Here is a 24,978-nt window from a genome sequence, read left to right as displayed (position 1 = left end):
ATTTTTCCTTTGTGTAGAGCGGGCACTTAGTTAACGAGAGGACACTCAGACTTCTGGGGACGAGAGAACTTCTACCCTCCTGGCTTCCACTGCGGGGAGGGGGAGAGGCAGATATTAAACACTGCAAAAAAGAAAAAAATTCAGTAAGTAGAGAAGAGCCCTGGTCCTTGAACTCCCTCTAAGAGATATCCTGTTACATTTTTTTCAGGGTTTCCTAGGAAACCAGTTCAGTGTAAAAACGTATTCTTTGTCTTCTGCTCTTTGCAAAATTGTTTGAACCATCATATCTCATAAAAGGTTGCTCCACCGGCAATTTGAACAGCATTAAAAAAAAGCTTAATCTGCAGTTTGCTGCACCACTGAAGGTGAGACACCTTTATCGGAAGCTTGAATGCTTCAGATTGTATTTGCTGAAAACGGATAAGATTATGCCATTATTTCTGAAGCGCCTGTGAAATCAAATCTTGTTGTCTTTTCCCCTCCACATCATGTCTTTTTTTCCCCCCCAACCCAAGTTGCATTAAAAAAAAATCTCCTAAGATAGTTGTAGGAGATTCTTCTTGGCACTTACACAGCGGAGCATCAAAGAAAAGAGAAATAACCTCTCTCCCTCATATTCAGCACGAAGGTGCTTGGTGTCCCCAGCACCATCACCAGGTCCCCCATGGCCCACTCTGCTGTCCTGGGTCACCTCTGATTTATATTCCACTCTCAGTGCATGTTTAGTTCTTTTTGTGCTTTTGCAAACGATTGAGGTATTTGAATGGGCGCTGGGATGGAGCTCTCATGAAGGTCAAGGGTTTAGGGTATTGGAAGATGTATTTAGCTGTTTGGTTTTAACACTTGAAATTTTAGCAGCTAACTTCATCTCCCATGTGAAAGCCCCTTGGGAAACAGGACGAGCCTCTCTGCAGGAGTGACGTGGGCGTGCACATACGGAAGAGCTGCGGGATAGGCTGCAAGGTGTTGTCTGTGCTGTTGGAAGAGTGTCGCTAGGGATTAGCCTGACTCCCATCCCTCGTGTCATTAATCACGTAGCTTCCTGCAGTGCTGGCTGCCTCTAGGTTTCTGATAGGCCTTCTTTATCATGTTAGAAAAGCGCCCCCCATCCCCCCTCACCTCCTAAGACACAATATGGTTAGAAGCACTGGCTATGGGGAAACCCAGTGTACACCAGTTACCAGCTCGGTGGGCATGGGGAGGTTCTCTCATTTCTCTGTGCTTTGGTTACTTTGTCTGTCAAGTGGAAATGACAGAGGTAGGATCCTCGTGAGGATGAAGTGAGCAAATGCTGGGGAAACACGTCACCCAGTGGCTGGCACCTGGCAAGTGTGTGATCAGTGCTACTGCTGTTGTGACAACTCTGGCACTATCAACAGTAATTTTACTTCTGTGTAGATGTGTGTGCAGACTCAACTCTTACTATCTTAAGTCTGATGGTAACTTAGTTTAGCAAACAGTTTATTGTGTACTTGCCATTTGTCAGGCTCAGTGTTGACTGTAGACTTATAAAGCTGAGAAAAATTCAGTTCCTGTTCTTAATATGCTTATAGTCTCATGGAGAAGCAAATCATTCCACTGAGTTGTGGTACCTGTTAGAAACCTTTAAGTAGGGGCTGCTTTGGGGACGGGAGAAGGAGGGAGAGACAGCTTTGCCTGGGGGTCCAGGGAAGCTTGGGGAAGGCTGGGTGCCTAAGCCTGGTATCGCTGTAGCAGTTATGGTGGTTGATTATATTTCATTTTTGTAAATGTATATATATGTGTATAACTCACGTATTTGTATGCACTCTGCAATAAGATTGATGTGCTTTTATGTGCAGAGAATGTGGCAGGCTGCTGATATCCTCTATCCATCCCCCTTTCTTTTCAAAAAGTCCCAGCACACTCCTGATTATAGCAGAGCCCAAGGCACTAACGTTACAATTCCCAGCCACCCTTGGGGCCTGACATAGTGCCATGATTACCCTCCTGTCCCGCTAAAGCGTTCTGCGCAGCTACTAAGATTGGCCCTTAAAAACGGCTGGGGATGCTCCACCACTCCCTCCTCTGTTCTTCTTGTTGACTGAGACAATAGCACGCTTAGAAAGGCTTCTTGGCTATAAAGTAGGAAAGCACACACTGAAATTTGCAGAGCTGCCCCACCGATGCTGGGTCATGTGCTTTCGGGCTGTTACATGAGAATGAAATAAATTTCCATCTTTTTTTCAGCCTCCGAGCTCTGGTGTTCCTTCTTTTTTAGAAGTTGAGCCTGTACTTCACAGAGTATGGTGTCATGTCATGAATTAGAAATTGGGATGCCTGCATCTTGCCTCCAGCTTGGCCACGAACAAGCAGTGAATTATTGAGCAACCTCTCATGTCTTGATTTCATCTTCTCCAAAAAGAGGTGTTGAACCAGAACTTTCAGCACCATGAGATATATAGCCATGACTATCACTTCCATGTTTGGTATAGTGCTTTACGGTTGTAACTAAGCAGTTTTCCTCCTGAAAGAAATGTCACAAACTCTTGGGATGAGAGATAGGGATGTGTTGGGGACTGAGTGAGTGGTACTGCCGTTCAGGCTAACAGTAGCTCAGACTGGAAACGCTCTGGACCTGGACAGGACAGCACTGCAGATGTGCTCAGGGAAACTGGCTGAGCGGGTGTTGGCTCCAAGTGCAGGTCACCAAAACACATAGGCAATCCAGGGCCACCAGGCGTAACATGTTGGTACCATGACCATTGCCTCATTGGCCAAGGCAGCAAGTGAACTTACAGCTGTGTTCCTGGCAGTGCATTCAGGGGCCCATAATGAAGGCCAGAGAGTCCTGTGCGGAGGTAGCAGCTGGGGCCAAGCAGATAGGAGGAGCCCTGGGTAGCAGGGAAGGCAGGACACAGTGACAGCACAGATGTTCTCCCCAGCCAGCCATCCGGGAATGGAGGAGGAGAGCAGCGCTGTAGTGTTCGGAGCCCCCAGGCCTCTAAACAGCGTCGTGTGGCTGAGATGGCCCCACCGGTGAGAAAGAGCCAGAACTCTATCGGAGCAAGCAGGGCTTTTGTTTAATCAGGTCTGGCTGGCTGCTTTCGCTGGCAGATAAAGAGTGTTTAGAAGAGAGGGAAAAAAAGAGAGAGAAAGAGAGACATTTTCATTATCAGCGGGATGGGACTCAAAGTCTTTTATTTAATTTGAAGGTTTCAAGAACTCGGATCTCATTTTCGATGCCAAGTTGGAGAAGAAGGACACAGTGGGATTTTGAGTTTTGTCAGCACCAGGAAGCATTCACCTCGTGTGACTTTTATGCGCTCCTGGGAGGTAGACGGGGCGGCCACCGTTGTCCACTCTGCAGATGGGGAAAGCGAGATGCCGAGAGTCTGAAAGACTGCCCTACAAACTGGGAGGCCAGCTTGGTCTAGAACCCAGGCCCACAGACACCCAATACAACGCGCTTCCTTCTCAGCTACTTTGCCTCATCAGAAGCGCAGACTCCAAGATGCCAGATGAGGGATGACTGTCCCTAAGAGCCTCTAGGGGCTGGCCTTGGTGGAGCTGGTCTGGGAGCATCTCACCCTCGTGACACTGTACCCCGCTGAGCCCTGCTCTGTCCCTGGCCCCAGGACTGTCTGCTGCTCTGGCCAGGTAATTAGAGAGGATCTTTTTGGGTCACTCTTTCCTGAGGACAAAACAAGCCCTTTGGTTTCTTGATTAGAAAGCTCCACAGATTGAGTGACAAGGAAAAGGTTTTGATCTTGCTATTATAGTCACCTAATTAAAATGAGAGGCAGGTGCTCTCACACCTAGTAATTTTCACCTCACTTACTCTGGCTTCAATTACAGCCCTTCCCTACCGACTTACACTGTTTAAATTACAATGTCAGAAGGAAATATGACTATTTACCTGTTTCTGTTCATACATATAAGTCTGACACAGTATCTTTTCTCCTCAAGCAAGAAATGTGATCGCAGGCCATCTCTTCACCCTAGAAACAGAGGGGATAAATCTTTGGTTCTTCAATAAAATTAAAGACCAGGAAGAAGTCCCATCAGCCAACACCTGTGTCAAACTTCAGTAGACAATTCTATTTCACAAAAAAAATGTATCCTTTCCCGAGGCATGGAGGAGGCAGGTCTTCAGAACAACTACATCATTTGGGATTGTCTTGGAGTGCACACGTTGGACAGGAAAATTTCTTTTTCGAAGTTAACTGGTTATTATTTCAGACCCTTTAGATCTGGGCAGGTTAATTGCTTCAAAGGTTATCTTTACTGAGCATGTAATTATATGAATAGCGCCGTACAGCAGTTGGAGTGATGTATACATTTGATACCAGAGTTATCAAAGTGGGTGGCAGCCAAGCCTTCATCTTTACTAAAAAGCATATTTGTGTGCTGAGAAAAGGCTTGCAGACTGGGAACAGGGCTTCAACTGGCAAACAAAGAAACAAACAAATAACAGCAACCCACCAACTAAGCAGGAAGAGAACAGCTGGGTCAAGAAGAAGGGCTCTTTTCCTCTCCCTCTGAGTGGAATCTGTCTGAGGTTATCTGTTGAGGAGGCAAGGGAAGATGCTGGCCTCTTCAGAATATTCTAGAATAGCTCTGCGTGGAGATTGGCTGGGCCACGTTGTCCCCAGGGCAGGAGGGAGCCCAGGCGCCCACTCCAGAGAAGATGGCCCTACCTCTTCTGTACCATGTGCCTTCACACCATGTAGCTTCTGCACTCCAGGCCAGTTTGCGGCAGCAGCAACATGGAACATAAGCAGGGGTGTGGCAGTGGAAGATGGGTACCCAGGCGGAAACCATCTCTACCTTCTGTCTCCTGCTGAGAGACTTTTCTAGGCCCTCAAACAAATCATCCCACCATGATAGATGAAGTCAAATTGTTTAGTTGGAGTTGGTACCCAGTGCCAAAGTCATCAACGGAGCTAACATAAGAAGTCAACAGGGATGTTTCTTCTCTTTTTCTTTTCTTTTCTTTTCTTTTTTTTTTTCTGAAGCTCAATAGTAATCTTTTTTTTTTTAAATTGAAGTGTAGTTGATTTACAATGTTAGTTGCAAGTGTACAGCAAAGTGATTCAGTTATACATATACATAGATACGTATATTTTCTTCTCAGATTCTTTTCCATTATATGTTATTACAAGAAACTGAATATTGCCCCTGTGCTATACAGTAGGTCTTTGTTGTTTATCTATTTGATATACAGTAACGTGTGCCCAGCAGGAATGTTTCTTACCTGCCTCCTCCTTTCACATTCACTTTACGTCAGTCTTCTACGAAGGGAAGGGTGGGCAAATTCTTTGCCCTTCTAGGTACAGAGCACTTCTTCTCTGTTCCCATTTAATCCTGCATTCTCTTAAGCTTCTGAAATTCCTCCAATGACCCGTGGGGCTCGGGTAGGATGAGGAAGCTATAAAAGCTGGGATTTTCACCCTTTTCTTCCACTGCGGCAGCCTGTGTCACTGCCCCTGAGGTGGCAGGGTGCATCTCAAGAAGGGGGGAGGGTCACTGATTTTGGCTTCAGTCTCCCTTTTCCTGCTTTGTTGACAGTTCCTAATAACACTGCTGGCATCAGGATTTTGCAGACGCAGGAAGGAAACGATGTGTTCCTTAATGATGGAAAAATATTAGAGCACAATACCCTTAAAATAGAATGTGTGCGCCCAGCCTTTATTTCGGGGACTTGATTGTTGTAACCGTTCCTCCCGGGAAATGCTGTGGGAGGCTCTTCCCCTTTGGTGAAGCAGAGTAATTGTGTAACCCGAGGTGTCCCCGGGAGAGCTGAGGGGATGATGTCAACACACAGGGTTTTGAAACAGCGCTACATTTTGATGTTGATCTTTGCACCAAAAAATCCCTCCTCTCCAAACTCCGATTTCTGTAAAGTGAGGATAATCACATATGTGCTGCTCACCCCACTAGGCTGTTATGAGGAACAAATAATATAATGGACAAGATTATGTCTGCAAACTGTAAAATGCCACCAGTATAAATTGTCATTGTAATTGATGATCGGAAGCCCAGTCTCTCTTGGGTGATACCATTCCACTTTTCATCTTTTAAGAAACAAACCTTAGCCCTGTGGTTGAAATTCCTGCTTTGGTACTGACATGAACCAGGTGTGCAAAATATTCAGTGTCTACAGCAGAGAACTAAGTTTGCCGAGATCCACCTACTTTCTCACTACTCTGGAACGTGGTCAGGGTAGTTGTCGTGATGAACAGGATAAAAGAGTTGTCTGTCTCTCAGACAGAGTTTTCATCATCCTTCTCATCCTGGGAGACCTCTGGGAATCCTGCCTGAGCTGCTTTCGTGTTGGTTGCCTGGCACTGCTGTTGTGTCTAATGTCACCTTCATCTGGTTTTTCTTTTTTTTACTGAAAGTCATCAATGAAAAAAATGCCTCTGACTTCATGGTGACCTACTTTCCCCTTCATTAGCGTCTCCTTATTTAGACCATTATTACGGCTCCGTCAGCGGGACTGATGATTTGCTCAGGGGATGGTGTTAGTGATTCTCAGGGGAGGATTTCCTTCTATCTGAAGGAGATTAAGAAGAATAAAGAATCTACTAGCCATCCCAGTCAGTGTCCATAGGCTGCTGCAAGTGACCGTGTCCAGGCTCCTCTGCCAAGGCCCTGGATCCCATTCCTGACACTGTAGTTTACGACAGTTCACTTTTGACCAGAACGTGCTGAGGTGGAACCCATGTTTTACGAGAAAGAGGAGTGAAAGACCTCTCAAAGGTCTTTAGCAAACATAGGTTCTGAGCTCGGGGATATGTCTGGAATTAGACACCAAGAAGAAAAGGCCCCGTGACAGCATTTGTGTGCACGTGTGTGCAGAGGGGGATGGGCAACCCCCCACCTCCCCCACTGCTCAGCTGCCTCTCTTGATTTACTCAGATTTCATTTCCATTTGCTAGAGGGACATCTGCACATTTTTCTGCCTCAGTCACATTTAATGCACATCAGTTCAGCCCTAACCCTCTGTTGAGGTCAACTGCCCCCACCTCCAGGCATCCCAGGGGGGTTAGAGATAAGGATACACAATAGTCTAAATGGAATATTGAAGATCCCCATCTGTCTGGCAATCCTGATCAATAAATGTGCCCCCTTCCTTCCTGATCCTGTAGAAGACGCGTCACCACCTGGGTTTAAGACGAGTGTGTGACGTGGATTTCTAAGGCTTACTGAGTCCAAGCACCCAGCTGTCACAGTGTTTCAGCCAGGACAAGGATAATGCTCTTAATCATGTTATTTTGTTACTAAAGGGTTCTTTGAAATTCCCCTCACCCCTTTCCCTCCGGCAAAGTGTACCAGCGTCTGAAATTGTAGGTGCCTTTCTGACACTTTTATTTCACTGGCTGAATGACTTCTTTGGAAAGACCTTTTGTTGAGGCAGTCGGACCTCGGCACTGCAGTCCAGGCATCTTGTTTGGCCTCTGCCAAATTACTAGGCTGAACAACGAGACCAGTTGGTGTTTACTTGATGTTGCATTTAAGAAAAGCAGGCAGCTCTAGGATGTCAGCTCTGGCCCCATGAAACACCTAGTCTGTTGGCTGTGCTGGGACAGCCACTCCTGAGGGCCAGCAGTCTGAAACATCTGGCAGAAACCAGCAACGCTGTAACAAGCAAGCAAGCAGATGCAACAGTTACAAAGCTGGGTTATTGGAGGCACTTCTCCAGGCTGAGCTGGACATCCCTGGGGCCCCAGGTAAGATACAGACTGCACCTCTTCTGCCTCTGTCACCTCTTTGTCAGACCAGAACAAAGCTGACTGCAGCAAAGGCCACCATGCTGACTATCAGGTTGCACCGCAGGGATTGTCTGCAGGGTGTTCTGAGCTCCAACCCCTACACCCTTTCGTCAGCCCAGATGAGGGAATGTGGGATGCCCGGCTGGGGAAGAGTAAGATGTGTATAAAGGGCTTCGTGGGAGAAAGGATGCCTCAGTGACATGGAGGTGCTGTTTGGGAGGAGCGAGTGGCGGGTCTTCCTTGCTAGTATTATGCTGAAGGTATGAATGAATGCACGTAAGTGACTATAAATTTGTCCCCAGAAGAGCTGTTCTACTGCCAGCTTTGGGATCAAGAGCAAATCCTTTCATTCAATGGACCACAGCGTCCCCATTTTTTAAAACAAAAGGGTCAGACTAGCTGTCGATCATTCTTACCGTTTGACATTTAGATGTAACTGGGCAGGGCAAACCTGCCAGTCACATAAGGAGAGGGTGCTCTTTGGACTGGCAAAAGAAGGGGTGGTCACAGAGCTGATTCAGTTCTGTTTCCTAAAGAATCTGAAGCTGGATGTGGGGTTTTCACTTGCGTTGCTCCTACCAACTTGGCAGCCACTTGGCACGCTGCCTGGCAGCCAGCAGCCTCTTCCTGGACCAATCCATTTTCCACACTACTGCCAGGTAGCTTTCTAAAGCACAAACACACATACTTGCTGCTTTATACACTGCAAACACGCTCCACTGCCCATCAGCTAAAATCTTAGCATGTGGTACCCAGGCCACTCCTGGTCTGGTTCCAACTCCCCCTTCCCAGTCCTACCCCCGCCAGGTTCTCTTCTAGACCCAGCTCAAGACCTACAAAACTTTCTATTTCCCAATCATGGCATCCTCACCCTCAGTGCCTGTGTACAAGATATCCCCTCTGCCTGGGCTAGCTGTCCAGAGAACTCGTTCCGTAAGAACCAGCTCAAATGTAGCCTCGTGCACCAATTTCTGAGGCTCCTGCTCAGCACTGTGTTCCCTCCTCCCAGCGGCAATTACAGAGGCTGTGCCCACCTCTCCTGCTACATGAGGAGGCAGAAACTATAGTGTAGTCCACTTTGTGCCTGACCCTATGGGTGGGATTCAAGAAACGCAATTGGAAATGACTTATCAAAAAGTGACGGGCCCACTATAGGTGTAAGTTGAGGTCCAAGGGCAGCTTCCCACACTCAAACTGACCCAAAACACTTGGAAAAAATGACTTCAGAAGGTCAAACGTAAAATACTCCAATTGAGGACTTATTTAAATCATTATTTAAAAATCTTCCAAAAGGAAAAACCTGATGTAGGCATTTCATAATGCTATCCTGCAAAATACAAATCAAGCGCCACATCCCAATGTACCTCCGACCGTGTCTTCTGGGTAACAAGAGATAAATGCTAACAAGGAGTAAAATCCGGCACCCTCTGCTTTATTAATATGTAAAAAGACTGGAGTCACATCTGTGCAAGGATCTATTTTTAGTGGACCCTACATACTAAAATCCTAGCCTTGATCTCTTAAACTATCAAGCCTACCATAAATGTTTGATGATGAACAAGCCCATAAAAGAAAATGCGTAAAATGAATTGAGGGAGTCAACGCGTGCTCTGCCTTTTAATTACCGGTGGCTTCTGCTCCGATTCTGCTCCAGGCTGGGTGCAGGCAGGGAGAACACATCAATAATTTGGGGAGCAGAGTGTGGGGACTGCAAACAAGTGGGTCTAACTATGTTGTGATTTATGTTTTGGAAACCAAATAGAGATGGAGGAAAGAGTGGACTCCTGGCCCAAAAGGGGCCAGGTGAAAAAGGGAACAATTATGAGATAAATAAAAGCATTCAGGACACCAAAGAGAATGTAGAACAGTCTTGTTTTATTACTTTTAAGTAATAAAGAGCCTTTTCCTGGCCTTTTTTTTTTTTTTGTCTTTTTTCCCTTTTTTCTTCTCTTTTTTTTCTTTTTTACAACATACATTAAATCGTGAATCAGATGTTAGGGGATGTGGAGATGGAAGGAAAATTGGTGACATCACAATATTTTTACAACTTTACAACAAATATAAATCTGAGTTTGTTGCATCTACCAGTGTCGAGCAAGGGTGGAAAGCAAAGGCACACTCAGGTTCATGGACCCTCCCCCCATACGCCATGGGGAACAAAAGAAAAAGGTAAAAAAATGCGAAGACCCGCTCAGTACTTGCGGGCATTTTAGGGTTAACACCACAAGTGATGGGCTGTGGGATGCAGGGATTGGGGTGGAAGTTAGGACCCAGGGCTAAACAGCTGAGGCAATGATGGGATGAGAGAGTAGGGGCTGCACCTCAGTACCCTGGGAGTGAAGCTTGGGGAAGAAGGTAGCAGGGTGATATGTACCCATCACCTTCCTAAGTTCGGCATTTCTAGAGAAAATAGAAGGGAGAAAACAATATTTCTATTTCTAGAAAAGTTTCATGGTTTCAGAGTACACTGATTCTACTAACAAAACAATACAAAACAAAACAAAAACCGATAACATAACACAAGAATGACAAAAACCGATCCCAAACAGTAGCAAAACTGCAAAGGATGTTTGGAACAAAGGCTGTGCACGTGCCCTGGCTATATACATCCAGGTCTCATTCTGATTATAGAGGTACCACTTCTCACCAGTCAATTCAAAATTATCCCAAACTGTTTTTTTTTTAAAGTTTTCTTTAAAGACAAAACTAAACCCAGAAGGTCAAACCAGAAATGAAAAGGAGACAAAGAGACCATCAAATATGGTTTAGCTGTTTAAAAAAACAGTAACAACCAACAACAGTGCGCCTGGTTTGCACTATTTGACAATTCTTTTGTTCGTGATAGAGTAAACAGACGTCCCTTGTGTGTGCTCGAGCTAATGAAACCCAAGGGGAAAAACATGCGCCCCACCCCTCCCCCTCCAAACAATAACAAGAAAACGGATAAAGAAATTACAAAAATGAAAACCCTTTTGCCCCAGTCAGGGTTTTTTTGCAGCATCCATTGTGGTTGGCCTTGTACTTGGAGTGGCTCATTAATCACTGCAGGGACCAGCCTGCCTGCATCTATTTCCACTCTCATTTCTTTGTGCACATTGCACGTGCGTGCTGAGCACATGGCTTGGAGACTCCTCCCAGGTCTCCTCCTGCCCAGCCTCACACGGGGTGTTCTCCAGGCAGCGGACACAGCAGAAAGGAGGACTGGGACGTGAGTCCCTTTTCTGCTGGCTAATGAGGGTATCACCATGTTGAAATGATCTGAAAATATAAGGGGAGCAGGGAGCTCTGGAGGGAGAAAGGGGATTTGCCACCCACAACACTGGGGTCCATGCTTGGCAGCATGGCCAGAGGGTGGCTGCAGTTGGCACAACTAGAAGGAAGTGTGAATCCGAGGGTGTGGTGCCGCCCAGCTTTCCCAGGCTGCAGGATTAGAACCATCACCGCTGCATTCTTCTTCCATCTGCTGGACGCTAATCTTCCAGAGGGCTGGAGTGGGGATGGGGAGAGGGAGGGAGGGTTAAATAAATATCTGCATTTATTTCCAAGGGGGGAAAAGTTTATCATAATGACAGTTTACAAGTGTACACAACTCAGGGTGTAAGGCACAAATTTACATGTGGAAAACAGGCTATTCACAGATGTAACCCCACGAAAAACCTGTGTGATCAAACCATTAATTTATGCAAGATAGCAGCCAGCGTATTAATTAGTTCACACCATTGGTGGATTTTGTTTGCTGTCTCACATGCAAGGTGAAATGAGATGGCGTATCACAAGCTGGTGCCTTCACAGAAAGTAGGAACCACTGACAATGCCATGCTGGCAGCAATGGGACACGATGTGCCATTCTGAAAGTTCCTCTCCTGGTTGCATTAGAAGTTAGGATCTGGAAGGACTTCTAAACTAGTTACTCTTTTGCATGTTACAGGCCAGAGACCTGACCAGCACATTAACTGGTAGATTGAAATAAATATTCCCCTCTTAAGGTTTTCCTTTAGCTAGAGATAAGACAGTCCAAACACAAAGCGCAGAATTCCAGCTCCAACTTATTTACTCAGTGAATTTATTGTAAAAATAAAGAAACTCAATTATTCCAGTTAATGGATTTCACGTTAAATAGTTTTAACTGTCAAGGGGCTTTCTGAAGAGCTGTTCAGAGGATGGTATGTGGCAGAGTCCTTTCCTTAAGGAAAAAAAAAGGGTGAACAATAAATAAAGAGTTACTTGCGTTAACGGTCACGTTATTTCATTAAAAAGAGAGGAGCAGAAATCTATGGCATAGTCGCCCAACATGGCATTCATCTGCTATAACAGAAAGCTGTAACACTGGTGGGCATTTCACAGTATCTGCGCATAGTAAACTTCTGCCATTGTTAAAGTCTGAGTTAGAATTATCAATGAATTCTTTTTTTTTTGTCTTTTTAAGTTTCATGATTTTTAAAAATGTATTTGTGTTTTGCAGGTTGGGACGCTAGCCCCGCTGGGCGGCGCCCCGTGCAGTCCCGGACAAAATGTTGCACTTGCTGTTCACGTGTGTGTACGTGTACGTGTACGTGTGTGCGCGTGCGTGGTGTATGCGTGCGTGCACGCGGGCGCGCAGGCGCACATGTGGGAGGGGGTGGGTGGGTATGTGCTTTTGGCTCATGTTTGTGATGCTGACTGAAGTCTTTCGTGAGTCCGACCTGTTGTGGAGTGTGGGGGAGAGTGAAGGAAGAGGATGGAGGTGAGTCCCGCGTCGCGAACCTTCACCGAACCGCATGGCCCAATTCTCCAGAGGCCCCCCCGCCAGCGTCGCAGGGGAGGACCCAGCGTCCCGGGCGCCGCCGCGGCCGTCCTGGTCGGGTGGGTACTCAGCAGCCGAGAACCTCGCCGAGCTGAGCGGGCGCCTCGCCTTTCCTGCTGGTTCGACACCTGACCCCTCCCCCTGGGATTATGTACACGCATCATTGGGCTTCATGGATGTGGAAAGGGGGGCAAAGGAGGGTTTGGGGGGCACGTCCGGCTTTAGGGAGGGTGTGCGCTTCAGCCCCGCCCTCGTCAGTGAGTTGTAGGCGTTGAGGCTGGGCTGCCTCGAAACAGTCACGGCCTGGCCCGAGGGCTGGGAGCTGTGCACCTGGATGGAGTCCACCCTCTGCGGGGCGGGGGGCGGGTTGTCTCCCCGGCCAAAGCTCTGGTTTCTGGAGAGATGGGAAGAATTGGAGGAGTTAGTATTGTTTCTTTTGAGCGTGGCGGCCTGGTGGCTTCTCGTGAGCGAGTTCGTGGGGTAGCTCCTCTTATAGTCAAGCCCGTAGGACGAGGAGTGGTGCATCTCCAGGCGCTTGCTCAGGCCGTTCTGAGACAGGGAGGCTCCGGGAGGGCCCAGGGAGGCCTCCCGCTGGGGGACTTTGGGGGGCAGGCTGTCCAGGTTCTCTACCAGGTTCACCCCATGGTTGGGACTCTTGCTGCTGAGATGTTCCTTGATGGTCTTATACTCCAGGGTGGCCGCCTGGTCCTCCAGCGCCATCTGGGCCACCTCGCTCATTTTGGGCTGGTCCACGTACTCATGCTGGTAGCCCTGCTGCGTGATCGGCAGCACCACGACGCTGGGGATGTGGCTGGGGGAGGCCCGCAGGGGCAGGTCCGTGGGGATCACCGGGGAGCCCATGGGGGGCATGTCCTTGGTGCAGGCGTTGATGAGGTTCTGGTTCCTTTCCCACTCGCGGCTGCCGCGGCTGGGCTTGCGCTTGTGCTGCAGCGTTGGGGTGGACTCTGGGGTGGGCAGGGCGGCCAGGTCCAGGTGGTGCTGGTCGGCCTTGATGAGCATCTTGGCCGTGTTGCTGGGAGTGGCGAGCTTGCCATTGTGCATGAGTGGCGTGAGGATGGCTTCCGGCTTCGGGTCTTTGGACTGGGTGTCCCCAAAGAGGCCGCTGAGCTTGGTGACGCTGCTCATGGAGCCGCGGCGCGAGTGGCTGAGCTCCTTCTCCTTGCGCTGCACGGAGGCCACGTCTTTGCGCCGGTGATCGCAGACGCAGTAGACGATGATGCCCGAGAAGACGGCCCCCATGACGAAAGCCAGAATGACCGCAATGGCCAGGAGGGTGACAGGGACGAGCTGGTCATGGCCTTTGAGGTAACTTTCCCGAATCACTCCTGCAAAAGATACCGCACATGGTGTTGAGAAATGAAAGCACACCGCGTGGCTTATTTTTTGTTTGGCATTCACCCTGTTAATTAATAACAGTAATAAGTGACAGTAGCACCTCTGCAGAACTTGTCATCGAGGCGCAGCTTGACAAACATTAGCTAATTAATCCTCCCCACCCCACCCCCAAGCATGTTGTTGCCTTCTTTGTGTGCTGGAAAATGCTTTTCCCTCTTTCTAGTACGTGGTGCTCTTTCTACTTTGCTTCACTCTTTGGAATATAGCAGCTTTCCCCTTTCCAAAATGTACCCCTCTTTCCCTCTTCATCTTTTTGTCAGTCTTCCCCCCTTAAAATTGGGAGACATTTTGAGTCTGGGGGAAGAGGCAACAATTTCACACGTGTTAAATGAACAAATCTTGCGACACTCCAGGCTTCCAGGGTCTTCTTCTCGGGTGACTTCTTTGTGAGTACCATGGCCTTCACTTGGAGAAAAGCTATGTTAGCATTTCAGGCAGCTGGGGAAAGGCTGTGTATCACTTACAGTGAAAGAGAATAGTTAAGGCTCAGAGATTACAATGTTTATGCTGATTTTTCATCACCTCTCCAAAAAAAAAAAAAAAAAAAACCAAACCCCACGCACACTCAATTTCAGGTAAATACATTGAATATTTGAGTGAAGTGGTTCCCTTACTTGAACTGAAAGAATAATAAGAAAAAGAGAGCATTTGGGGCCCTGTAGTGGGTTTGAGAAGTGTCAGGTCTCATCATTACGGCTAGACTTTGCTGTCACGGTGAGGTTCTTCAGCAGAGCTAATCTCTTCAATTTAATAAAAATTACGTGACTATAGCCGTCAATAATCTTACACCGCATTAACCAAGATGCTGTGCTCCTGAAGAACGTTGCTCTCCCCGTTCCTGCTTAATCAGCCACCAAGCTGAGAGACTCTAATCAAATGCAAACACTGAAGCTTTTATTTTTTTAATACCAAGTGAGACAACACACCACAGTTGTCAGATCTTAAGTGCTTGATGCAGTAGCTAAAAAATAAAATCTCAAATACCTCAGTTCCTGCCTCTGGAGAATGAAAGAACATGAATACATTAGAGGCTCTGCCCTGGCTGAGGAAATGTAAACATTGTTCCTATTATGGAAATGATAGTAAGACAGAAAATGTACCTTCTCTGGTCTCAGGAGACACATTTTTCATCTACTGAATCAAGTCTTTCTGGGATATGTTTAATGTATTTTACTGGCACTTATCAGTGGTACAGAATTAGAATGAAATGAAATAAAAATCTCTACGCCTTCTGAAACCCACAATGTACAACCCTTAAACTTCTGCGGAAACGCTCTGTGTCACAGCTGAGACCTTGAAGTAATGCAGCTTTGTCGTGGGGTTTTTCCACTAAAATATTTTAGTTAGTGAAGCGATGGTTTTAAGACTCAAACTGTATACTGAAGAAAACATAGCCTTCTCTTTTCTTTGTGAACAGTCCTCCCCTCAGTTGTGACATCACACTTGGTTGCTGTGGAAATGATTGTCCTGTGACAAAGGATTCTGGCTTAAGGTGGGGAGTAAATAGAAGCAGCGAATACCTCTTGAGAAACTAAGATTCTGTGATTACACACATGAGCTTGGTAGTGAGGGGCAGGAGAAGCAGTTCACCCCAGGGAAAAGAGAGTGTAAGATGGTAAGACACTGAATAATTTCCAAATGTGACACTTTTCAAATATTTCCAGATTTATCTTCATGAACTTTTAAGGGGTAGAAACTGAGAAGCAGAAAACCAGCAGGAAATGCAGCTATAACTCACACCTTTTATGATGTGGAGCTACCCAGTGGAGTGTCTTGCATCCAAATATATTTTAATACCTACTCACCAAGGAGCTGTGCTAATGAAAATTTCTTCCTTATATTTTCATTTCCTTATTGTAATGCTAAAATAGCAACTGATTTTCTTTCAGTTTTGATTTTGCGTGGGGTTCTACTGAACATCTTTCTTTTTTTTAACCACCTACATAGAATGGCACAAAAACATACACCTGTGAATAAAATGGGTTTAATTTCGCTGATTGACTTGGTGATGTCAGTGGGATGTTACGCGGGCTAGACCCTACAGATGCAGAATACTAGATAAACTTGTTCATAGCAGTGGGTTATTTCACGGATCCCTTCCAGGCAACTGTGTTTATGGGAGCTGTGTCTTTCCGGTAAACTTGTAGTAATAGGTAGTTAATATAATTGACTTTGACATTTTACAATTTAAATTACTGTTTCAGCTTAAGAGGACCATAGAAAGAATAAGGCTAGCAATCCATTTCTTTCATTTATTTTTTAATTGGGAAAGCTCCAAAATTGTCAAGTACATCCATTGCTTCTTAACTTTACTTTTAGCTCCCAAATAGTCTTCTTTTATGTCTGAAGGTCCTTGACTATCTTAGACGCCAGGACCCCACTTGCTCTTTCCCTGGGAAAAACTCTTTTTTTTAGTGGATGACATTTGAGTTCAGGTTTTTGGTTGTTAACAAATCAAGCGGAGTCTGACCTTTGAGAAAAATGGTATCCCAGACAGCTCTGTCTGTCTCATTTTGTTATGTAAATAGTGAGATATCTACCATGAAGCAGGTGGCTTCCCTCATCTGCTTATGCAAGTTCAGAAACCCTATGTCCAAAGTTAGAAACAGATCAGAGATTGAGTTGAAAGCAAAGTCAAGAAGATAAGACATTAAAAGTTACTTCTGGAAAATGCTGTCCAAACTTAAAGCTTTCTGCTTATATCATGACAGAGGGCAAAAGCATAGCTGTGGAAATGATCAGATCAACTTTGTGCCGTTGGTCACTGTGAAGGACTGAACACCCCCGACTTGTCAGGCTCGGGGTGCATTCAGGCAACATTAGAGATCTCCAAAGGCCTGGAGTCTTAGGCTCCCACTTACTGCTGGGTGACCCTTTGGCAGGTGACTGAACATCTCTGGGCCTCAGTGTTTTCATCTGTAATGTGGGGTTAACACACTTCATCTTAATGCCTTAAAGGGTTGTTACAAGAATCAACTAAAGTAATGAATAAGAAAGAGCTTAAGTGCTGTAGTTTCCTGGGCAAATCTAAAGGTCAGAGGAAGCTGCGGAAGAGAAGCGGTGGGTTAGTAGCTCCCCAGGGCTTCAGAGGAACAGTCACTGCTGCGCTGTTAGATGACGTTTGCTAGGAAGGAGAGGGATGGACCTGTTCTTCGCAGCTCCAGGCCTTGGGCTTTCCAGACGTTGCCAGAGGGATGATATGTTGGGGCAACATCAGGGAATGTGTACCTCTGTTTCAGGACTGCCTGTAGTCCTGAATTTTGAAATAAGTAAAACAGCAACAGCGTGAAGTGTTGAGCAAAACACAGCGATTATTGTTAGACTCCAAAGTGGGGTAACAATCCTGCAGTCAGCTCCTTGAGGAGAGGGACCATATTTTATATGCATTTATGATCCTCCCCATCCCCAGAGCTCTTAGTTGGGCACTTAATAAATGATTATTAAATAAATGGGTTTTGCAATACATTGTAGTGACGTTTTAAAGTGGACTTCTAAACTTGGTGGGTCTTCTTTGGAGTGACCAGGCATAACCATGCTTCTGAAGTCACAGAAACAAATTATATCTCCAATCATATAACAGAACATAATCATACTAACATCTGTTAGACAAAAGAAATTTATAAGGGTGCTCAGCATGTATTCAAAATAATAATAAAATAAACTATTTTTAAAATGAAAAGACATTTGTTCTGGGGTAACTCCAAAAGAGAAGAAGAGGGCAAATGGGTTATTGGTATCAACCGAGTACTCCAGTGGAACTGGATAATTCAAATGCAAAGGATGCAGGGTTGGAGCTGGATGAACATCATTGCTTCAAATGCTGCACTGAAACCCTGGGGAAGCGGGAGGGCCTGCGTCGGGCGGTACACTCCTCCCACAGGAGTCCCCCACTGGAGAGGGACCAGTCAGAGTTGGTTTCCCCACTGGGATATTGAAATGCCTTCCTCTGCCAACTCCGGGGCCTTCTGCTCTCACCAGTTGAAAACGGGGCATTAGTAATGAAAACAGTGTCTGAAGAGCCCTCTGCATTGATTCATTAACCGCCAGCTATTTCTCACCAGTCATGAGGTGCTAAATGGTTATTCTTTCCACCTTCCTTTTGCAGGAAGCAAGACACACAATGGCTTAGAGATTTCTCTGAAATCATGCCTTAAATTGGCAGAACTGAGGAAGAATAGAATCTCCACTGTTCCCCCACCCCGCCCCGAGGTGAGAGTTTCCAGGTGCCGGAGGGATGCTAGAAGGTCTCAGGAGGGCAGTCTGAAACTCGTTAGAGGCAGAAGCAATTAAGAGATTATGAACAGCCCCACTCTCCAGGCCCTACAATATGTAATTTAAACTAAGAACAATTATAAACTATAAAATAAGAGGAAGTCCAACATGGTTCTGATTTTTCCTAGAATGACCACGTCAATGCGTTTTGAAATTTCAAACATCACTTTCCTTATTTAAATAATGCTTTCTGGTAGTCTTGCTCGTGGGTTCTCTACCGTTGCCTCTAGTCTGCACGGGGGGCCCAGCGCCAGGCTCTGGGACAACGTGCCTCAGAAAAGATGCTCTCCTAACTCAAGTTTGGATTGTGATGTGACTGTCGCTCTCTTGGACCAACAAGGTTTGGGCTCCAGGCATCTCGTGGCCGCCTTCGGAGAACATCTACTGAGCATGGACTAGGTGCTGGGGAGACAGAGGTGAAGGAGGCACAAACCCTGAGGTCTAGTAGGGGAGAAGGCGGGCGCGCACTCAGACAGTGCACCCGAAGTGTGGAAGCATCGTGAGATGCATCGCTTCTACTTCAGTAGAAGTAGAACAAAGGCTTTCTGTAGGAGGTGGCGTTTGAGCTAAGCCTTCAGGGTGGGTAGGTTGTCTCTGAAGTGGAGTGCAACTGGGACCCAAGGCATGGGAGGGAGGAAAGTGAAGGCTGTGTTCAAAAATGGCTCGTCCAGCTCCCTCCTACTGTCTTACGCTCTAGGCACCAGCCCTCTGCTGCATTCTCGCTTGCTTCTGGGGTTTCACACAGGCTGTTCCCTCTGCCCAGAATATCCCTGCTCACCTCCCCAGAGGTGAGGGGTCGGAGCAGGGATATTTAGCTTACATGAGCTTCTCCAGCTCCCTCAGACAGGTTAGCTTTAGCTCTTCCTTCTGTAAGTGTCCCCTGAGCTCTGCCCTTCCCTGTCCTGAAATCATCACCCTATGATACTGCCCTATGTTTCTTTTTAACACCTAAACTGCTCCAGACAGCTCCAGGAGGGAGAGATTTCCTGCTGAATCCCCAGGCTTAAAGGTGCTCAGTAAATAGCTGTTAAATAAATAGTGAATCCATGAATGAACGGGTACTTGCAGAGGAGAAGTAAGAGCGAGAGTTAAGCACTGTTTGGAAGCAGGCTGTGAAAAGCCTTGAAAGACTGAAAAAGATGTTTAGAAGACATGTCAGTTTTAGAAGGAAAAGCTATTGGTTAATTCACATGCTATTTCAAGGGCCTTCTTGCCTGAGAAAGCGGACTTTCAGCTCACTGTGTTCCATGTTGAGTCCATTATAGAAAAACTACAGGCTTCAAAGAGTCAGTACCTTGGTACCTTTACATCAAAAAGCACAGCTGGTCCACCTGAATTTAATTATTACTGGTTTTAAAATGAAGACTCTGTCTTCCACTATACTTAACCCCTGCATCATACAGAAATAGCTGGGAGATGTTATCTGTCCTATCAAAAAACGAAGCAAAACAGACAAATAAAAATGCGTGAAATCTGTTGCACCTAGTAAACTAAGTTCCAAGGAGAGCCCTACTCATCCCCACCGCGGTTACCTTGCCGAGTGAGTACGTGAGATCTCAGGCAGCCAGTACCTTGAAACGGTTAAGTGCACACTTTCCCCTCTCACCCCTGCTCACTGGACTGCCTGTTTCAGAGCTGCTGTGATATGATGGATGTGTCTGTCTCCATAGTGAAGTGATTAATAGGCATCTGTGTAAAGCGGACCCGGTAACCACAAAGACAACAAAGCCTCTCTGTGTCCTTTAGAGAAATATGCAAAGGCAGAAAGGAGGATGGACACTTCCTCCACCACCGAGCCAGAGCAGGCTTCGCGTTGGGTCTGAGAGCTCGGAGAGATGGCAAAACACCAAGAAAAGCCCCAGAGTGGGATCCCCTAAAAATAGACTCTTGATTCTGCTTTATAGTGAGACAAGCCTGTAATTTCCTTGAAATCCTCATAACAACTTGGGTGAATGGAATCTAACAACCCAATTTTTCTTGTTTGAAAATCTTATTGCAACAAAATGCCAGCCTCACAGTCCTGCAAGGCAGTATGAATGAATGAACTCATCATGGGCCAAGCATCACGGCCGCTAACCACAGAGGGCCCGCTGTAATCCCTAGTAAGGAGAGAAGGCAACAAATAGGGGAAAAACCCTAACTGGCGACAGTTTATCCTCAAAGCCACACCCCAGCCCATGGAGATGACCACAGGGAAAGTGCAGTGGGAGCTCTCTGTGGTTATCTCGGCAGGAAGCAGCCTTCTTCTTGTCTTACGGCATAATGTGAACCAGATGGCTTAGAAATAAACTCAAGCGCCAGCAGCAATGGAAATGGGCTCAGAGTTTATAACTCAAACTTCCCTTTTTCCTTTTCTTTTCAATTTTTTTTTTTTCCTGGCAGGCAGAAGTCTAGGTACCGGGAGGGCCATGGTCTTCAAGATGTATCAAATTCATGACCGACCATGCCAAAGTAGAGGCAGCTTCCTGGCTGGTGAACATCCTTGGTTCAGAGGCTATTTGAAAACTCACATACTGAAATAACACTGTGGTTGTCTGCAGATGAATCCACTTCCACTTCTATCACCCAGTCGATACACTTTTTTTGGTGGTGGTGGTTGGGATGCGATCACAGAGAGAAAAGGGAGAATGAGTATGTAACTCATTCGATTTCACATGCTTTTGGAGGGGAAACAGATTCATTTTCCCCTCTGTGCCATCGGGAGTGCTGGGTTCACTGTTCCTCCTCTGCTCCCTTATTTTAGACTTGGCACTGCCAGTGGGAGCCCTGCACCCAGAACAGCGACTGAGGTCTTGTCACAATAATACAGTTCTTAAAAGCCACGCTCTGGAATGTTCCATGTTCTAGATCTGTTACTGTCTTTTAAAGGTAATGCCTATTTCAGATGGGCAAAGTTTTAGGAGAATTTGCATGGTTTATTTTCTTTCTTTTTGAGGTTTTCTTTCTGTTAAGACTAGAAGCTCAACATCTAATAATTTTTAAAACCAGGCAAAGCGTTTCTACTTTCCACTTTCCTCATCTCATCTTCTTCCTTTGCTCTCCTAAGAGACATCAAAGCTACAAAACAAGGAAGTGGATCTCCTCATAAAATTGTGAAATTCAGGTGATTCTTTGGCTTATTTGCAGTGCTTTGATTTTTTTTTTCTGCAAAGCAAAGAAAACAAATAGGAGGAAATAAGTTTGTTTAAATACTCCTAAAACTGCCAACGTAAACTTGCTAGAATTATAGTTCTTGGGATGTGGGTTATAGATGAGGCTGGGTGTTATTGGTTAAGAACTTAAACCTAGGACTTTGTGACCTCAAAAGTTAAGTATTGGCTCTATAACTAACTAGCTTTGTGATCTTAGGCAAGTAACTTGGTCTCTCTAAGCCCCAGTAGCGTTGGCAATGAGATGAATGTTGTTGGAAGGACTAAATAGATTAAATAAACAAATGCACGTAAAGCGGTTGGCATTGTGCAGGGCACGTATTAATGCTCGCTTAATAATGTAATGTTTCTAGAATTTCTGACAAGTTACCTGCCTGCTACATCGTCCCAGATAGACTATTTTAATGCTACACTTTGGTTAGGTTCAATTGTGTTAGCCAAGAATGGAAAAATAAGGACTTAAAAATATACCAAAATCATGGAAAGTGACCTTAAATAAGACAGCCCATACAACTTGAAAAGTGTCCTCAATCAGTGTTACTCAGTCAGCATCACCAGAAACTTGTTAGAGATACAGATCTTTGGGTCCTACCCAGGCCTTCGGAAGCAGACTCTCTGGAGATTGGGTTAAGAAATTTATGTTTTAACAAGGCCTCCAGATGATTCGTATGCTCACTGAAGCTTGAGAAGCACTGCCCTAAATGATGTGAATAATATTCCAGAAAACACATCAATGTTTTGCTTTAAAGTCCGACCCCAGACACCAGTGAGGCAGTGTATAGCCAGACTTTCAGAATTATTTGTGAAATGAACGAACGAATGAATGAATGAATGCAGTCTTCCTTGGTGTTCAAAGTATGAGTCTTTAGTGGGTCTCCTGCATGACGTTTTCTGTACTGTGGTTGCCACATTCTGAGAAGGAATACAAAATTGATGTGATTTCATTGGAGAGGCAGACAAATGTAACAGTTCCCCTTGGTACCCGACAGAAGCTTGACATATGTCCTCAAGTGTTGGGCCACTATACTTCTGTAACAGAATCAGCTCAATCTGCTGGAGCCGAAAGTTGCTAGAAAAAGGCCTGCAGTCTCTTTGTTTGCCCTAGCATAAACACGGGGGTTTCTGATGCTCCCATCACTGTCATAGATAGAGGCCATCAGGTAGTGTTGGTACTACAGAGCCCAGGAGAGTCCTAGGTTGGGCCAGCCCAGTCAGTTCTGGGTCCCAGGGACAGAAGCAGCAGAATCTTAGGAGGAACTCACTACCGAAGAGAGCAGCCTCCTTTAATGCCTGCATCTCACGTCACCTTCAAATCGCCTTGGCTCAAATGGTGCACAGCCACCAAGCAACACTGGATAATGGTTCTGGGGATCCTTCCCCCTACCTCTACGTGATCAGACAAGAGAATAAGAAACTCAGGAAGATTCTCTTCCTTTCTCCTGTGGGTGGGAAGAGGGACCTGAGCTCATGTTTTGTTCCCTAAATGAAGGCCCTGCTTCATAGTCATAAAAATGCCTCGCACAACAGTGCACTCAGCGGAACTCCGTGCTTACAGGTCTGCTGAGTTGAACTGAATCTGCAAATCCACAGACTTACATAAGACATTTTAAGTTACATTAAATTTCTGCTGTATGCTTTTAAATTGTGGAGTGCAAGACACATCAGCACTTTGGCTATATTTATTACCTTAACAAATGTCAGAGGGTTGTGTCCAGTGTTATCTGTTATTTATGAATAACAGGAGGCTCTCGGACTGGAAATGACAAGCTCTAGTATGTCCAGAAGGTTAGGCATAATGCGCTTTGCTGCCCTATAAATTTCTTGACACCATTTTCCCTCCTAATAACGCATTGTCGGTGGTCACTATACAGAACTTCCATGATTTCTGTACAGTTCATAATGACCAACCCTGCCTTCAGTGAGGAAATGTAACTGCAAATAAATGAAAAAGAATGAATCTTTAAAAAATCGTAAAATTAATTGCAGTGGAAAATTCCTGTTATCTCATTAAAAAGGAATCTCTTTACAACGATAGTTTCCAGGTTGTTCTAGACTTACAAGAGCTTAAGAAATATTAATTAGGGATGACAAAACTTCATACTGCTCGTAATTAGCTTTCTGACAGCGATTAGGAGCCCAGGTACTGTGTACCCAGTATCTCTGAATTTATCCTACTGAATTTCACTAGTTGACTCCGGGGCCTTTCTCTGATGAAGGTGCTGGGAGATTTGCACCCACATGATGCAGTTCTTGTGGGTCTGCTCAGGCCGGCCGGCAGTGCAGTCCACACGCTGTGCAGGACTTTAACTCAAGTGAGCACAGCCTGTAACCTCCCTGGGACGAGCGCGTGGATCCAACTTTTCTGTCCTCTTTCTCTGTACGGCAGTGGCATGAACTGTGTACTCTGAGCAACTCTTGAGGCTTTTGAGGCCATTCTTACGTATAATGTCAAGAAAGGAGAAGCTGTCCTTAGGAAGTTTCCCAGTGTCCACTATTTTGCTCTTGCTAGACTACTTTGTGGAGCAGTGAGGTTTGCAAAGGAACACCTATGACAGGCATTTTTCCCCCCTAAACTCCAAGAAATGAGGCTATCAGAAAGTTTTGAGAAAAAACTAGTATTATTTTCCCATTACACATGGTCCAAAGTATAAATTGACTCTTCACAATTTTATTGTTAGGGCAAAACAACTTTTAGATGAACATAGTGCAGCCGAAGTAATTAAAGAGCAAATTTTTAACTACACCAGATGTTCAGTTAATACGATCATGACTAACCTAGTCCCCAAAGTCCTTGGAAGTTCCATTAAGCTGTCAGAAAACTGTGTCATTTGTGTGTGTTTTCGTGCAAAAGATAAGGAGAGAATGGGAAAAAAGACTGAAGGAGAAGGGTGGGATAAAATGAATTCATGTCAAGGGTGACGTGGCTGCAGATTAAAGTAAGAAGTACCTCTAGAAGGTGAATGGATTTTTTTTTCAACACCTGAAGGTTTAAGTTGCTGATTTTAAAAGGAAAAAAATTAAAGTCTCCATAATCATAATTTAAATCCTTAATTTTTTTTTTTGAGAAAAGAAAATGATGTTAGCTGAAGGAAGAAGGTTTAATTGGTATCTTTGGAAAGGAAAATTCGAATATTGGTGTGCAGATTCAGGTAGGCAGGGAGATGAAGCAGCTTTCTACAGGGCTGACATTTAACTTTTTTTCCTTCTACCCTTTCCACAATAATCTCATCAAGACCTCAGATAAATTCAGCAAGTTGTCAAGAGGATACAAAATTAATTAGATCAAATCTACATCTCTGCCTGCCTGGCTGTAAGAAGAATTACAGCCAACCATGTGGGCTTTGCGGTCCCTGCCCCCCTCCCCCCACCACGCTCTCATGGAAACTTCCATGTCGGGGCAGCAGAGCCCAGCACCTGACTTGCCCTCAAGGTATCTTTTTCCTTGGTTTCTCAAAGGAAAGCCAGAGAGTACAAGTAGATTACTTTTCTGGCAGGTGATTAAGAAATGCTAATATAGTAAAAGTAAATGGTAGCACCCTGGATTCTATTATCATTTCTTTGTCAGTTCCCCTGATTTCAAAATCTGTTCTGGATGAAGTCAGCCGCGTGCCACGCGCCCCAG

At 45.6% G+C, this 24,978-nt stretch overlaps 1 protein-coding gene, 1 long non-coding RNA gene and 1 pseudogene across 4 annotated transcripts in view; 1 reads left to right on the top strand and 2 right to left on the bottom strand.

Annotated features, from left to right (window-relative positions):
* Nucleotides 1–9,640: 9,640 nt before the first annotated feature.
* On the bottom strand, nt 9,641–11,300 carry LOC102528687 (uncharacterized; annotated as a pseudogene).
* An 821-nt stretch (nt 11,301–12,121) lies between these two features.
* The window catches only part of SEMA6A (semaphorin 6A), a 118,428-nt gene continuing 105,571 nt past the window's right edge, over nt 12,122–24,978 (bottom strand). For all 3 annotated transcript variants that reach the window (XM_015238876.3, XM_015238875.3, XM_006203950.4), the window contains one exon: nt 12,122–13,865. In XM_015238876.3, the coding sequence (XP_015094362.1) occupies nt 12,667–13,865 (1,199 nt within the window). In that variant the 3' untranslated portion in view covers nt 12,122–12,666. The remainder of the gene's footprint in view (nt 13,866–24,978) is intronic.
* LOC140695009 (uncharacterized) lies at nt 13,860–18,308 on the top strand. The gene is made up of 2 exons (XR_012070689.1): nt 13,860–15,550; nt 18,041–18,308. It is a non-coding gene; the product is annotated as an uncharacterized lncRNA (long non-coding RNA).

This window comes from Vicugna pacos, chromosome 3 (assembly GCF_048564905.1).
Source record: "Vicugna pacos chromosome 3, VicPac4, whole genome shotgun sequence".
Taxonomy (NCBI): Eukaryota; Metazoa; Chordata; class Mammalia; order Artiodactyla; family Camelidae; genus Vicugna; species Vicugna pacos.
This window is presented reverse-complemented; position numbering and strand designations above follow the sequence as displayed.